At 40.4% G+C, this 17,411-nt stretch overlaps 1 protein-coding gene across 3 annotated transcripts in view; it reads right to left on the reverse strand.

The window, feature by feature from the left end:
• Positions 1-2,086: 2,086 nt before the first annotated feature.
• Positions 2,087-17,411, reverse strand: part of LOC115144992 (leucine-rich repeat-containing protein 7-like) — a 155,404-nt gene continuing 140,079 nt past the window's right edge. For 2 of the 3 annotated variants that reach the window (XM_065003090.1, XM_029686177.2), the window contains 4 exons: positions 8,232-8,504; positions 7,731-7,823; positions 6,422-6,496; positions 2,087-3,881 (listed from right to left, as the gene is read on the reverse strand). In XM_065003090.1, coding sequence (XP_064859162.1) covers positions 3,774-3,881; positions 6,422-6,496; positions 7,731-7,823; positions 8,232-8,504 — 549 coding nt within the window. In that variant the 3' untranslated portion in view covers positions 2,087-3,773. The remainder of the gene's footprint in view (positions 3,882-6,421; positions 6,497-7,730; positions 7,824-8,231; positions 8,505-17,411) is intronic. The other variant, XM_065003091.1, reaches the window with a different exon arrangement.

The following is a 17,411-nucleotide window of genomic DNA, read 5'->3' on the forward strand; positions in this document are numbered from 1 at the left end:
AGTTTTGATGTCTTTGCTACAATTTAGGAAATAGTAAAAATAAAGAAAAACCCTTGAATGCGTAGGTGTGTCCAAACTTTTGACTGGTGCTGTGTGTATATACACTGCTCAAAAAAATAAAGGGAACACTTAAACAACACAATGTAACTCCAAGTCAATCACCCTTCTGTGAAATCAAACTGTCCACTTAGGAAGCAACACTGATTGACAATAAATTTCACATGCTGTTGTGCAAATGGAATAGACAACAGGTGGAAATTATAGGCAATTAGCAAGACACCCCCAATAAAGGAGTGGTTCTGCAGGTGGTGACCACAGACCACTTCTCAGTTCCTATGCTTCCTGGCTGATGTTTTGGTCACTTTTGAATGCTGGCGGTGCTTTCACTCTAGTGGTAGCATGAGACGGAGTCTATAAACCCGCACAAGTGGCTCAGGTAGTGCAGGATGGCACATCAATGCGAGCTGTGGCAAGAAGGTTTGCTGTGTCTGTCAGCATAGTGTCCAGAGCATGGAGGCGCTACCAGGAGACAGGCCAGTACATCAGGAGACGTGGAGGAGGCCGTAGGAGGGCAACAACCCAGCAGCAGGACCGCTACCTCCGCCTTTGTGCAAGGAGGAGCAGGAGGAGCACTGCCAGAGCCCTGCAAAATGACCTCCAGCAGGCCACAAATGTGCATGTGTCTGCTCAAACGGTCAGAAACAGACTCCATGAGGGTGGTATGAGGGCCCGATGTCCACAGGTTGGGGTTGTGCAGGACGTTTGGCATTTGCCAGAGAACACCAAGATTGGCAAATTCGCCACTGGCGTCCTGTGCTCTTTACAGATGAAAGCAGGTTCACACTGAGCACGTGACGATGTGACAGAGTCTGGAGACGCCGTGGAGAACGTTCTGCTGCCTGCAACATCCTTCAGCATGACCGATTTGGCAGTGGGTCAGTCATGGTGTGGGGTGGCATTTCTTTGGGGGGCCACACAGCCCTCCATGTGCTCGCCAGAGGTAGCCTGACTGCCATTAGATACCGAGATGAGATCCTCAGACCCCTTGTGAGACCATATGCTGGTGCGGTTGGCCCTGGGTTCCTCCTAATGCAAGACAATGCTAGACCTCATGTGGCTGGAGTGTGTCAGCAGTTCCTGCAAGAGGAAGGAATTGATGCTGTGGACTGGCCCGCCCGTTCCCCAGACCTGAATCTAATTGAGCACATCTGGGACATCATGTCTCGCTCCATCCACCAACGCCATGTTGGACCACAGACTGTCCAGGAGTTGGCGAATGCTTTAGTCAAGGTCTGGGAGGAGATCCCTCAGGAGACCATCCGCCACCTCATCAGGAGCATGCCCAGGCGTTGTAGGGAGGTCATACAGGCACGTGGAGGCCACACACACCACTGAGCCTCATTTTGACTTGTTTTAAGGACATTGCATCAAAGTTGGATCAGCCTGTAGTGTGGTTTTCCACTTTAATTTTGAGTGTGACTCCAAATCCAGACCTCCATGGGTTGATAAATTTGATTTCCATTGATAATTTTTGTGTGATTTTGTTGTCAGCACATTCAACTATGTAAAGAAAAAAGTATTTAATAAGAATATTTCATTCATTCAGATCTAGGATGTGTTATTTTAGTGTTCCCTTTATTTTTTTGAGCAGTGTATATATATATTACACACACACACACTTCACCAATCTTTGTGTTAATACATAAAAAGAATGGAAGGATTAAACTTGCATGTGCAAATAAATAGTACAATAAACTGTCACTAAATTTGTCCAACTAAACAGAATTATTGTCTTTCAATAGCTAAAATTACTTTTTGCACAAAAAATGAAGCAGCATTCAAGTCCAGTTAGTCTTCATACTGCAAAAGCTTGGAGTACATTCACAATCTATATGAATAAATGATCTCAATTTGTTTTCAGTCACCATTATTTACATCAACACTGCAATTAGACAGAATAGTACCATATATTCACTTTATATTTGTATTTTAAACATATACAAAAATTACTATTTTATATTCATATATATATATATATATATATATAATATATTTGTATAACACAAATTCACAATTACTGTAGAAATATGGTTTTTAGCACAGCTTTTATTCTCCAAGTCATAAGTACTTCACCTATACTTTTTCATTGTCCTTATAAAATCTCGCAATTTGAGCAAAGCTAAGGTATATCAATATATTCTGAATAATAACCTGAAAACATTTCGTAAAAATAATTATATTATCAAACTTTCTCACAATATCTTGAATATTTTAACTCGTAATTTACTGGATATTGAAGTACAACGTACCAGCTTAGCTTGGCACAAATTCAACCAGGGTCCCTCCATAGGGTTATAGGTGCTTGGTTTTGCTCAAGAATGTCACAATTGATGCTACATTTGACAAAAATAGTAATGAAACATTGTTAGGGCTCATAAAGGTATATGTTTTTGATTGTAATAAAATGGCACCAAATGTCACAATATAATAATGTCTCTTTGTAAACCTCAGCGGTTTGCAATGAGAAAAACTTCTTTATGAGAGAGATTCCAAAATTTGAAAACACAGATAATGTATCCAAAAAAACATATCCAAAGACCATTATAACCATGAAAGCATGCTGTAATGTCAGAACTTAAGATGAACATCCATCCAGAAATGGAACAGAGTGAAATGCCTATTCTGGTCAGCAGCATTGTTAAAAAATATATATACATAATTCTCACATGAATACCTTTCCAATAGTGCATTCTCATAATAAACTGAGCTTAAAATGAAGACATTGAAAGTAATTTGTGTTCTACAGAGTGGTGCTGAAAAGCACAGCAAAATTACTTCAAATCATTGCGAACAAACTATTTTGTTTTTAACACAAACAGATGAGAAACAATGTTACAACTTTTCTGTATGTAAATTCTTTAGGAGTTGAATATGGGGGGTATGTGACATTACATACTCCTTGGTGCAATTGCAGCACATGTAAACACAATGTAGCCAGCAGATGGCCCTCTAGGGTAGTCTTGTAATCTAAAATAAACCCTTTCAGGTGTGGGATTGACTATTGCTTCTACTTTTAAAATGTAGCTAATTTGTGCAAACATATACATTATTGAGCAACTACCAAAAATCGACCTTATATAATGTAGTGACTGGTTGGGTATAACAATCAATATAGTGTTAATACATTAATGAAATAAACTGGTGGGAAAACCTATAATAATAAAATAATAATTTAAAAACTTGATAAATTGGCCCTGTATTACGGTAGGATTTTTAAAAACATTTAATTTAAATAATTTAAGAACATTGTAAACATTTTATTTCTGTCCCAATCCTCTCGCTACTGTTCATGTCTTTATTGTAAATGAAAATATTTACCCACGGCCTATACAAAGTTGAGGCAGTGTTTATGGTGATTAGAATTCCTAAAGAGCTAGTGTGTTTTCATGCTCTGAGAGTAAAATGAGAAGCTACAATGAAAAAGGTACAAAATAAAAGGCAATATAAATACGCAAAAAATGTCCAAATAAAAACTAAGAAAATTGCTCCAACCTCCAACAAAAATGACTTTCCTTCACATCAACTCAAGAGATAAAATTCCTGTTTACATAAAATTCATAGATATCTTATAACCTATGTATCCTATAGTACATTTGGCACTTTATTTGCCATTGGTCCAGCAATCGGCAAATGTCACTGTTCCTAGATAAAAACTGGTTGTATACATTTCCACAACCCGTTGGGAGAGAAGCAATGGTGTTATAAAAAAATATTTAAATTGTGCTCTCCCTCAAGATTACTAAGTCCACAGTTTTCTGGAAATTCTTCAGAAGAGACACAGCAGTTTCATGTTCCATGTGTAAAAAACTATGTCCATTGGCCTGCAATGCAAAAATGAAGCAGAGGGTGAACAGAGTGACGTGAGTGAGAAGTGGCAGGGCGGGGCAGGGCGGCACGGAGAGGACTGGGAACAGCCCTATAGCTCAGAGGAGATAAACAAACAACACTGTCAAGGAAAAGAGGAGAGACAAAGCAGAGAGATGCACACAGGAAGAGGAGGAGGTCATGCTGTAAAGGAGAGAAGGAGGAGAGAAGTGGATCTTTAGAGGTATGTCCTTCAGCTAACACTTGCATCTGTGGAGAGAGAAGAGAGGTTTCTGCTACTGCAGGCTACGGGTGGGCGAGGGCTTCTACTAGCACACATTTAAAGCCACAGAGATACAAGAGACATGCCAATAACTGTAGGGACTATTCCAATCCCATTCAATTGTATTGGCACAGAGAGCCTGGCTTGTTCATGTAGGCTTCACTGTCAGGTGTTTGACTAGCCTCGACAGTAGCTTCACATGGACCAGGAATCTGACAATCTACAAAGGGTACAGTTCCCTCTCTGCACTATGGTAAACACTTACTTTGACAGTGTCGATCCTATTTACTGTATGTGTGATGGTGAGTTCCCTTTAAAATAACAGCCCTCTACCTAAGCTAAATACAACACCACATCATAGTGTGTAATTCGTGTCTTATCGCATGGGGTGGCAGAGCTCTTATGCTCTTCCTAAAAGGTTGACTCCTGAAATATTTAGAAAAAGAGACTCAGGGATCTGATGATACTGAAGTAGAAGAGAAGACCCCATACAATCTTTGCTGCACAGTGCAAAGTTGAAAGGTATAGAAAATAGTTGAGCAAAAATGGCTGCAGGGCTTTCAAGGTTATCAAAAACGTTTAGATAAGGTGTCGTATCCACAAAGCATCTCAGAAAATATGCTAGGAATCCTATTAAAAATGTGTTTAAGACAACAAAAAACCCAGCTCAGCGTAGGTTTTAAGATGATGTTAAGACGCTGCTCCGACAAACCCAGGAGTAATTTAATTAATTTACAAGTTTCACTCACCTGGTAATCATGTGAGTTTGAGGTGCCGCAAAGGAAATATAGTGATGACGCACATTGATATTGTTTGATTGGGAATAACCAATCGCGATGAAGCATCGCCAGCTGTGAACTATATCACACTTCTGATAATGTTGAATGTGACTGTAGGCTACACGAAATGAAATGGTAAAACGTTTGAAATCATTTTCACCTGACACGATAACTTTGCATATTCTTAATTATTGCCTAATATGTTGGCCTGCATAACCTTTTTTTAACCAATTATATGTTAAAAGTTTAATTTCTATAATATTACCGTTATATCACACTCGTCACTCCCGTTAAACAACTCTATATCGCTTTGGCACAGTAGGCATCAAGTCAGGTTGTATAATTTTCATCAAACACAATCAAAGCTAACATAGGCCCTAGTTGCCTTCAATTGCCCAAACGATAGGCATGGTCAATTTAGGAATCTTTTTACCAATGTGATATTGTGCTCCAAAGGGATAACTTGAAATAACATTATGTAGGTTAATTAAATAATTGAAAGAAAAAAGTGTTAGTAAATTTATTAGTCTAGTGGTTAATACTGTAAGTGTTTGAATATCATGGGAAATTGCCCTTGTGTGAAATCATTGTGAAAAGCACAAGGGGGAACTGTTGCATGTAGTCTAGGTCTAGATTACTAATGGATGGATCAGATATGTTTTGATATTTCTTCTTTTAACCACTCCAAAGCATTTACATGTGGCGCAGGAACATTTAGCATTTTTGTCATTTAGCAGAAGTTCTTATCCAGAGCGACATACAGTGCATTCATCTGAAGATAGCTAGGTGGGACAACCACATATCACAGTCATAGTGAGTACATTTTTCCTCAATAAAGTAGCCATTAGCAAAGTCAGAGCTAGTAACTACTGACTCGCTGCCATGCTACATTTTTCTATTATCAAGACATCTGCTGGTTAGTCTTCACTTATTAGGACAGCTCATGAGGTCTCCTAAATATCTGGCGACTAGGTGGGACTCTTATGAAAGAGGCTTCATGCATAGCTTTTATTTTTACTCATACGAGTAAAATGTCTCTATTCTCAGCACAACCAATTTTCTCCTCTTAGACGATTTGTAGATACGGGCCAGGTTGTACTTTGACCTTCACTAGTATTTCAGAAACAAACCAATTCATCCAGCACATTACATTGCTGGTTACTACTTAGTTTTCAGGCATCTAAAACATCACATTAGGAATCTTATCATATCAGTAAAGTTACTTGTATGTGATCCACTTAGATTAAATCTGTTTCCATTGGCCTTTATTAGAAAACAATAACCACTCTTCCTTTTGTCTGACTTAGGGACAAGTAAAACATGTTGGAGGTTTGACAGAGGTCAAAACAGAGGACCATGCTCACTTGGTAGACACACGTACATCCAGCACAAAATGCCACATGCAAAGCCTCTACAGGCAATGTGGAGGAGGGAGGATGCGCTCACAGACTCAGAGGACAACGATGATCGATGCGGTGATGAAGAACACGGTTACCTTCAGTATTTTGTCCCCAGGCTGTAGCAGGTTGGAGGCCGGTCCATCAGGCTGTACCCTAGTAACAAAGATACCCTATAAGTCAAAAGTGATATGAGATTAGGAACCAAATGGTGAAGATGGTTTAGAATCTGTGCCTTTCAAACTGGTTGTTTGTTGCTTTTGTTTTGTATTTTCCTCGAACTCAAGATCTGTGCGTTGATTTTGATTGACATGCTGTTGCAAACATTAACTTGATAGGTTTAACTAGTCTGTAAAAAGCAGACAACTATCATAAGGATTTTTCACAATCAAAAAAAAAATGGAAGTCTATGTGTGCTGTTGGTTAAATTCAAGAACTAAGTGTACTTACATGGCATTTACATCTACCTTTAATGAAAACATTTTAACAGGACTAAAAGAGTTACTTAAAAAAAAAAATCTATATTTCCAAAAATATGGACACTGGGGGGCATGTTTTTTCCATTGCATGTTTCCAAAAAATGTCTAGTCAAGGCAGAGATTATAAGTATACCAATCTTTGCATGCGTTTAAACTATATACTACTATATGAAGAGCCTCAATCAACACAGTTAAACCTCACTTGAACCCGAATTACGTTACTATCATCTAATGACTCAGGTATTATTACAGCAGGGACTCCTTGAGGCATCACGGGAAAGCAGGCCCTCAGAAGATATCCTCAGCAATCAGCATGCACCACCTTTCAGTGGGGTGTTAAGATGGGAGATGATATGCACACAAAATATACAACACATTCAATGGCTATAACAATTTTTACAACATTGAATCTGAGTTCAATTCCTATGGCTTACAAGACCTTCCCCATACAAATCTAATGTCAATGAGAAGAAACTAGGCTTTGATATTTTAAAACGAATAATAAGAGAAAATGTTGCCATTGGCAACAACATAACTGATTTCGGAAAAATCTAAATGGAAATCTATAAACATTTTTCTCACTGGCTCTTTTCTTTGCTGTTACATGGCAACAAGACATTATTGAACTATTTGACATTCGCCAACCTTATGACTGACTACATTACAAATCATTGCCGCAAAAGTGTTGCCTTTTCTTGATTCTTGCTCATCATTGGCGTATAATAAAACGGTTCAAAGTTAACCAAGTCAACTGCAGCACCCCATACAGCAATGCAGCAGCACCTGTTACCATGGAAACTCTGAAGTGAAACATACAGTGATGTGCAGTGGTTATTGAAACACCTTAAGGAATAAGAGAAAAATGGAACATGTTCCTATGGCACAGAATCAGATGCACACAGAGAACATTTAGTTGCTCTAATCTTACCATGTCAGAAGGCTTGAAAGGGTTCCCTTGGCCACTGATTCCCCCTGAGATGCTGAACCCTAAACCTGGATTCTTCTCTATCCGCACACAGAACTGCCAAAAGACACAAAAACAACATCATGCCAAAAATAGACATTTGGTATTGTATAACTGTGCAATTACATGGTGCAACATCTCTCCTCTCTATATACCGCTAGCCATAATATAGGCCTCTCAGAGATCTGTTGGTGACAGATTGAGAGAAAGGGAGAGAGCGGGAGAAAGAGAGTGAAAAGATGATTGAAATGGAGGGGGTGAGCGAGAGAAACACAGACAGACAAAAACAGAGAAAGAAAGAGAGAAACACTGAGACAATCAAAGAGACATATAGAGAGACAGAGAGAGAGAGAGAGAGAGAAACACCGAGACAATCAAAGAGACAGATAGAGAGACAGAGAGAAACACAGGGACAATCAAAGAGACAGATAGAGAGAGAAAGAGAGAGAAAGAGTAATGGCCAACCTGCTCCTGGAAGTCGTCCATGCTCTTCTGGCCTTTGGTCTGGATGAGGCAGCGTGCACTCTGGGGACGGGTGGTGGTGGCCATGGGCAGGGGAGACTGGTACTGTTGGATGGAGATCTTGTTGATGGCACCCTCATACTGCTGGTCCCGCAATGAGCGGTGTGGGGGTGTGGCCGATGTGGATGTCACGATCATGGTCTGTGATTGGTGGGGGTGGTGGTGGTGGCCGCCTGCCTGTGGGTAATTCAACCCGTTAGGCAAAGAATCAGGAATCTGCAAAGATGCAAACGTCACGTCTTACAAAATGGCAGATAACATACAGATGAGGTGCAGCATGCTTCTTCAAACCTGAATTACCACATAGAAATGTTCCTTCAAATCCTGTCGTCAAATCACATTTTATTTGTCACATGCCCTGAATACAACTGGTGTAGACTTTACCGTGAAATGCTTGCTTACGGGCCCTTCCCAATAGTGCAGTTTAAAAGTAATAATTGAAATAAAATAGTAACACAAGAGGAATAAAATATAATACACAAGAAAGGAGCTATATACAGGGAATACCAGATCAATATGCAGAGTTACGAGGTATTTGAGGTAGATATGTACATTATTTCAAACCGATTTAAAAACTGTAACTAGGCCACTTCAGTGTCGTCTACATGATATATACTGAACAAAAAATATAAACGCAACATGCAACAATTTCAAAGATTTTACTGAATTTTACAGTTCATATGAGGAAATCAGTCAATTGCCATCAATAAAATGCAATTGTGTTTGTTGTCCATAGCTTACGCCTGCCCATACCATAACCCCACTGCCACCATGGATCACTCTGTTCACAACGTTGACATTATAAAACCACTCGCCCACACAACGTCTGATGTTGTGAGACCGGTTGGATGTACTGCCAAATTCTATAAAAGGAAGTTGGAGGCGGCTTATGGTGGAGAAATTAACATTCTATTCTCTGGCAACAGATCTGGTGAACATTCCTGCAGTCAGCATGCCAACTGCACACTACCTCAAAACTTGAACATCTGTGGCAGTGTGTTGTTTTAGAGGGCCTTTTATTGTCCCCAGCACAAGGGGCACCTGTGTAATGGTCATGCCGTTTCATCACCTTCTTGATATGCCACACCTGTCAGGTAGATGGATTATCTTGGTAAAGGAGAAATGCTCACCAACAGGGATGTAAACAAATTTGTGCACACAATTTGAGAGAAATAAGCTTTTTGTGAATATGTAACACTTATGGGATCTTTTATTTCAGCTGATGAAACATGTGACCAACACTTACCATGTTGCATTTATATTTTTGTTCTGTGTAAGTAATAAAACAGGACACACAACCCACAGTTTTCTCTGTGCATTAATAATTCAGAGGAAGTCCCTGGTCTACCCTTATCATTATTCTTGCACTGATGGTTAGAATGTGACCACAATGAAATGACTAAGACACTGACAAACAGAGGTTGCCATGGAGACCAAGCAAGAATGGAGCGCTGCTGAAATGAATTATGGTGCTTAGGCATTCCACAAGAGGAATAAAATAAAATACACAAGAATGAAGCTACACAGTACCAGATCAATGTGAAGAGGTACGAGGTATTTGAGGTAGAAATCTACATGAAGGCCATTGATTTTAAGGCAGATTGAAGTCCCTGGTCTAACTTTTTCATTATTCTTGCACTGATGGTTAGAATGTGACCACAGTGAAGTGACTAAGACACTGACAAACAGACGTTGCTATGGAGACCAAACAAGAATAGAGCGCTGCTGGAATGAATCATGGAGCTTAGAAATGACTCCTGACATTTAAAAACATTGACATACTGTAGCAATCACTTAAGTGATGATGACCGAGAAGCCGTTGTTTGGAGGATATATTGGCACAGGGATTGTGCCAATATATCCTCCAAACACCGGCTTCGTTCTTTCTACATACTGTATGTTCAAGTTGAGGGAGCGTGCAATTGGCATGCTGACTGCAGGAATGTTCACCAGAGCTAATGTTAATTCATGTTAATTTCTCTACCATAAGCCGCCTCCAAAGTCTTTTTAGAGAATTTGCATGACCAACATACTCAAATAATGATTGACATATTTTCATTAAAAACATTCTTTTGATGAATTTATTCATACTATTTCATCATTCTACAAGATATAGTCTCGACATAAATGTAGGGTTGCTACCTAAGCCGGCTGGTCGTTCATTCTATCGGTTCGGTTGCTAGAGGCGTGACCCAGTCTTTCAGTCTTTTTGTTCTGTATCTATGGCTGCAATGTTCCAATGGAATGCTACCTGGCAACTTTCTTATCTCTTGCTTGCCAACTACGACTAACTTACAGTCACGTCAAAAGTGCAGCCAGAATATCAGCAAAGTAGATGCATTTGCATTTGTTTAAGCAGTTTTCTAGTGACATTTATTTGGATACATCCATAACAATGAGCTAATGACTCTTGATTTTGCCTGGCATACAAAAAGTACTCTCTCATCAGGACACTGTTGTTTCAGAGGAGCTAGCCAACAACACAGCTAACACAATCACTTCAAACTGAAGCTGGAAAAACTACAAACTAGCTGCACTTCGGTTTTTTATACCTTTAAAAAAAAGACATTTCTTTGTATATATATCAATAAAAATGATGCCAGCTGAATCATTTAATTTCGACGGGCTGAGAAATGCTGCCTACCTGTTTGTCTCATCCCGACACGTTCATTTATATGGGACAGCTGGAGATCGAATTTCAAAACTGAAACAATGTTGCAAATGTCGGAAAGACAGACAAGGTTTATACAAATCTCCGCTGTTGAAAGCTAAATGTTAGTGTAAAAGAAATGTGAGATAATGTCTAGATGTTTTTATAGTGGAGATCAAGTTTATAAATTGCCTGGCTGGGCTGATGAGACAGTGGATTGCGCAGTCCGATGGAACAGAGTAAATAAGAATTAACGTCATAGATTTAGGCGGTGGTGACTTGTGGAATGGACACTGGCTGGAATGCGGTTTTAACCAATCAGCATTCAGGATTAGACCCACCCGTTGTATAAAAGTAAATTTACAAAGGTGGAGGAACCTTAAGAAGTACAAAAGGGACAAGACTGGGAATCATGACGCATATGGTTTTACAAGTGCCTTCAGAATGTAATCACACACAGACTTTTTCAACGTGGGATTTAAAATGATTTAATTTACATTTTTTGACAAGGTTCTACACAAACTTGTCAATTAATGGAAAATAAAACACTAATATATCTTGATTCCATAAGTATTCAACCCCCTGAGTCAATAAATATTGTCTTATTTCACTGCAAAGCCCTCAGTCCTGCTCAATATGCCTTAGAAAGCCCTAGAGTCCCACCCCCCACACATGCGGTGACCTCACCTGGCTTAACTGGTGCCTCTAGAGACAAAACCTCTCTCATCGTCACTCATTGCCTACCTTTAGCTCCACTGTATTCACATCCTACCATACCCTTGTCTGTACATTATGCCTTGGATCTATTCTTCCACACCCAGAAATCTGTTCCTTTTATTGTCTGTTCCGAACGCACTAGACGACCAGTTCTTATAGCCTTTAGCCGCACCCTGATCCTACTCCTCTGCTCCTCTGGTGATGTAGAGGTTAATCCAGGCCCTGCAGCCCCCAACACCACTCCCATTCCCCAGGCACTGACAGGCGTTGACGTCTGTAACTGTAAAAGCCTTGGTTTCATGCATGTTAACCTCTCTAGGGTATGTTGGCCAGGCTAGCGTCCCACCTGGCCAACATCCAGTGAGATTGCAGAACGACAAATTCAAATACAACATTTTTAAAATTCAGAAAATATACTATTTTACATAGGTTTAAAGATTAACTTCTTGTGAATCCAACCACGGTGTCAGATTTCAAAAATGCTTTACGGCAAAAGCATACCTTACAATTATTTGAGAACATAGCCCAGCAGACAAATCATTACAAACAGTAACCAGCCAAGTAGAAGAGTTACACAAGTCAGAAATAGAGATAAAATTAATCACTTACCTTTGATGATCTTCATAGGGTTGCACTCAGAAGACATTCATTTATTCAATAAATGTTCCTTTTGTTCATAAAGTCTCTCTTTATATCCAAAAACCTCAGTTTTGTTTGCATGTTTTCTTCAGTAATCCACAGGCTCAAACACAGTCACAACAGGCAGGCAAAAAATACTAATTGTATCCGTAAAGTTCATAGAAACATGTCAAACGATGTTAATATTCAATCCTCATGTTGTTTTTAGCCTAAATAGTCAATAACATTTCAACTGGACAATAACGTAGTCAATATAAAAGGTAAACAAGAAAGGCACTCTCTCGGTATTCTCAGAATACAAATCTGAAACAATTTCTAAAAGACTGTTGACATCTAGTGGAAGGCATAGGAACTGCAATTTGAGTCCTAAGTCAATGGATACTGTAATGGCATTGAATAGAAAACCATAACAACAACAAAAAATCCTACTTCCTGAATGGATTTTGCTCAGGTTTTCGCCTGCCAAATCAGTTATGTTATACTCACAGACACTATTTTAACAGTTTCGGAAACGTTTGAGTGTTTTATATCTTATCTTTTGGGCCTGAGTAGAAGGCAGTTTAATGGGAACGCTTTTAATCCAAAATTCCAAATGCTGCCCCCTACCCTAGAGAAGTTAACATCAGAAGCCTCCTCCCTAAGTTTGTTTTATTCACTGCTTTAGCACTCTCCACCAACCCTGATGTCCTAGCTGTGTCTGAATCCTGGCTTAGGAAGGCCACCAAAAATCCTGAAATTTCCATCACCAACAACAACATTTTCTGACCAGATAGAACTGCCAAAGGGGGCGGAGTTGCAATCTACTTCAGAGATAGTAATACAGAACTCTGCAGGCTATCTAAGTCTGTACCCAAACAATTTGAGCTTCTACCTTTAAAAATTCACCTTCCCAGAAACAAGTCTCTCACCATTAACGCTTGTTACAGTTATCCCTCAGCCCCAGCAGTAACCTGGACAACATATGTGAATTGATTGCCCTCCATCTATCTTCAGAGTTCGTACTGCTAGGTGACCTAAACTGGGATATGCTTAACACCCCGGCCGTCCTACAATCTAAGCTAGATGCCCTCAATCTCATTCAAATGATCAACGATGGCGTAGCATCTTTCCAAGATGGCGTAGCAGTCAGACGTCTTTGTCCTGTCGTGTCCCTTGTATATATTGTCTTACATCTTTTCTTCGCATATCTTTGAAATATTTTGCTAAACCTCAACATCTAAATACCCGCCTCACCCAATGTGGCGTGGATCTGCTTTTTTTCCCTAAAGTATTTATATTTACATCGAATCTGGAATCCCTCAACTGAAGCTAGCCAGCGAACTACCAGCTATCAGTCAGCAAACCATTGCCAGCGGTCATCAGCTAACCTTCAGCTCAGAAAGCTCTCGCCAGTTCAAACAACGTGACTCTAACCAGAGCATAATGGACCTATTATTTTTTATCCCCGGATCCTGAACATTTTCATCTGGATCTTCACAACGAGCTAACCGCAATCCCGGATGACTACTCCTGGCTAGCGTTCCCATCCCAGAGCAAGCACCATTTAGCTTGAAGCTAGCCCTGCCAGGGCTCCTGTGCTACCACCGAAGCATACTCCTGGGCTACAATATCCAGACCCCTTCTACAGCCGGTACGGGGCATGGAACCCCCGCAGATCCCCTACGACTGGAATACCGTCATAATCTGCCTGAGGACTCCAACCCCTCAGGCGCAACGCCCGCTGAAGGCCCATTCTGCTAACCAGCTAGGCCTGCTAGCTACCTAGAGCTACTTGGAACCCTACTAATTTCATGACTGGTCTATCGACATCACCGCACGAAGAGGCAAAAACAGACTTACCCCCATCGCGACGTCCCCCATAGGCTAACTTTCTAGCCCCTGCTATCTGCTTGCTTGCTAACCCGGCCTGCTAACTGCTAGCTTTCCCCGGTCTACTAACTGCTAGCTTGCCTGCCCCGGCCTGCTAACTGCTAGCTTGCCTGCCCGGTCTGTAACTGCTAGCCCCTGCTAACTGCTTGATTGCTAACCCGGCCTGCTAACTGCTAGCTTGCCCCGGTCTACTAGCTGTTAGCATCGGCCTGCTAACTGTCTGAATCGCCGTGTCCCCAGCCAGCCCAACCACTCACTGGTCCCACATGTTCACTTGGCTATGCATGCCTCTCTCTAATATCAATGTGCCTCGTCCATTACTGTCCTGGTTAGTGATTGTCTTATTTCACTGTAGAGCCTCTAGCCCTGCTCAATATGCCTTAACCAACCATGTTGTTCCACCTCCTACATATGCGATGACAACACCTGGTTTAAACATTTCTAGAGACTACATCTCTCTCATCACTACTCAATGCCTAGGTTCACCTCCAATGTACTCACATCCTACCTTACCTTTGTCTGTACACTATGCCTTGAATCTATGCTATCGTGCCCAGAAACCTGCTCCATTTACTTTCTGTTCCGAACGTGCTAGACGGCCAGTTCGTATAGCCTTTCGCCGCACCCGTATCCTACTTCTCCTCTGTTCCTCTGGTGATGTGGAGTTTAATCCAGGTCCTGCAGTGCCTACCTCCACTCCCACCCTCCAGGTGCTCTCATTTGTTGACTTCTGTAACTGTAAAAGTCTTGGTTTCATGCATGTTAACCTCTTCAACCTATGGGGGCGCTATGTCATTATTGGATAAAAAAACGTGCCCGTTTTAAGTGCAATATTTTTTTCACGAAAAGATGCTCGACTATGCATATAATTGGCAGCTTTGGAAAGAAAACACTATGTTGTTTCCAAAACTGCAAAGATATTATCTGTGAGTGCCCCAGAACTGATGCTACAGGCGAAACCAAGATGAAACTTCAAACAGGAAATGAGCAGGATTTTTGACGCTCTGTTTTTCATTGTCTCCTTATATGGCTGTGAAAGCGCCACGAATTAGCCTGCCCTTTCTATTGTTTCTCCAAGTTGTCTGCAGCATTGTGACGTATTTGTAGGCATATCATTGGAAGATTGGCCATAAGAGACTACATTTACCAGGTGTCCTTTGTTGAAATTGTTGCGTAATCTCCAAGCTGCTCGCATTCATCCATGTGTACAGCACTTTGAGATATCAGCTGATTTACGAAGGGCTATATAAATACATTTGATTTGATTTGATTGAGACAGAGAGGAGACTTCCAGGAATGATATATCATGGAGATATGTGAAAAACACCTTGAGGATTGATTCTAAACAACGTTTACCATGTTTCAGTCGATATTATGGAGTTAATGTGGAAGAAAGTTTGGCGTTTGGATGAATGAATTTGTTTTTTTTTGGTAGCCAAACATGACGCAGAAAACGGACCGATTTCTCCTGCACAAATAATCTTTCAGGAAAAACTGAACATTTGCTATCTAACTGAGTCTCCTCATTGAAAACATCCGAAGTTCTTCAAAGGTAAATGATTTTATTTGAATGGTTTTCTGGTTTTTGTGAAAATGTTGCCTGCTGAATGCTAACGCTAAATTCTAACGCTAAATGCTAACGCTAGCTATCAATACTGTTACACAAATGTTTGTTTTGCTATGGTTGAGAAGCATATTTTTGAAAATCTGAGATGACAGTGTTGTTAACAAAAGGCTAAGCTTGAGAGCTAGCATATTGATTTCATTTCATTTGCGATTTTCATGAATAGTTAACGTTGCGTTATGGTAATGAGCTTGAGGCTGTATTCACGATCCCGGATCCGGGATGGCTCGACGCAAGAAGTTAACCTCTTGCCTCTACTTGGGACGCTTGCGTCCCAACTAGAGCTCTGGAAATGCAAATGCGCTACGCTAAATGCTAATAGTATTAGTTAAAACTCAAAAGTTCATTAAAATACACATGCAGGGTATCAAATTAAAGCTACACTCGTTGTGAATCCAGGCAACAAGTCCGATTTTTAAAATGCTTTTCGGCGACAGCATGAGAAGCTATTATCTGATAGCATGCACCAATACACTACAACAGAAAAGCACAGCAGGGGACGTAAACAAAATAATTAGCATTTCGGCGTTACACAAACCGCACAATAAAATAGAAAACAGTCATTACCTTTCACCATCTTCTTTGTTGGCACTCCTAGATGTCCCATAAACACTATTGGGTCTTTATTTCGATTAAATCGGGCCATATAAAGCCAAGATATCGTTATATGTAGACTGTGTGATAAGCGAAAAAAACAGCGATTTCACAACGTAACGTCATTTTTAAAATTCAAAAGTAGACGATAAACTTTCACAAAACACTTCGAAATACGTTTGTAATGCTACTTTAGGTATTAGTAAACGTTAATAAGCGATAAAAAATCATCCGTAGGCGATGTAAATATCATTAGCTGTCGTCTTGGAAAAAATTTCAGGAGAGAGCTCTTCCGGAATGATCTGGGCGGAGACCGGAGGTAAGTCGTGCCCCTCTTTCGGTTCAACCAAGAATCAAAGATGATTCAATTCACAAGACTCTAGACAACATGGGGATGCTGTGGGAGTTGAATGCTCGGTCTTATCTAATTCGGCTCACTGTTAACAATTGCTGGAAGTGGCGCAAGGATATTTATTTCCATTTTCTGTGATCAGGTTTTCCTGCGCTTTCTGATGTAACGCACGTTATGTAATAGCCACAGTCGTGATTTAACCAGTTTTAAAAACGTCCGAGGGTTTCCTATCCACACATTCTAACCATATGAACGTACTATATTCCTGGCATGAGTAGCAGGGCGCTGAAATGTTGCGCGATTTTTAACAAAATGTTCAAAAAAGTAGAGGGTCGACTGAAGAGGTTAACATTAGAAGCCTACTCCCTAAGTTTGTTTTACTCACTGCTTTAGCACACTCTGCCAACCCAGATGTCTTAGCCGTGTCTGAATCCTGGCTTAGGAAAACCACCAAAAATCCTGAAATCTCCATCACTAACTGTAATGTTTTCAGCCAAGATAGAACTGCCAAAGGGGGCGGTGTTGCAATCTACTGCAAAGATAGATAGTAATACAGAACTCTACAGGCTAAGTCTGTACCCAAACCATTTGAGCTTCTACTTCTAAAAATTCACCTTTCCAGAAACAAGTCTCTCACCGTTGCCACTTGCTATAGACCTCCCTCTGCCCCCAGCTGTG

The sequence above is a fragment of the Oncorhynchus nerka genome, linkage group LG17, assembly GCF_034236695.1.
Source record: "Oncorhynchus nerka isolate Pitt River linkage group LG17, Oner_Uvic_2.0, whole genome shotgun sequence".
In the NCBI taxonomy this organism is placed as follows: Eukaryota; Metazoa; Chordata; class Actinopteri; order Salmoniformes; family Salmonidae; genus Oncorhynchus; species Oncorhynchus nerka.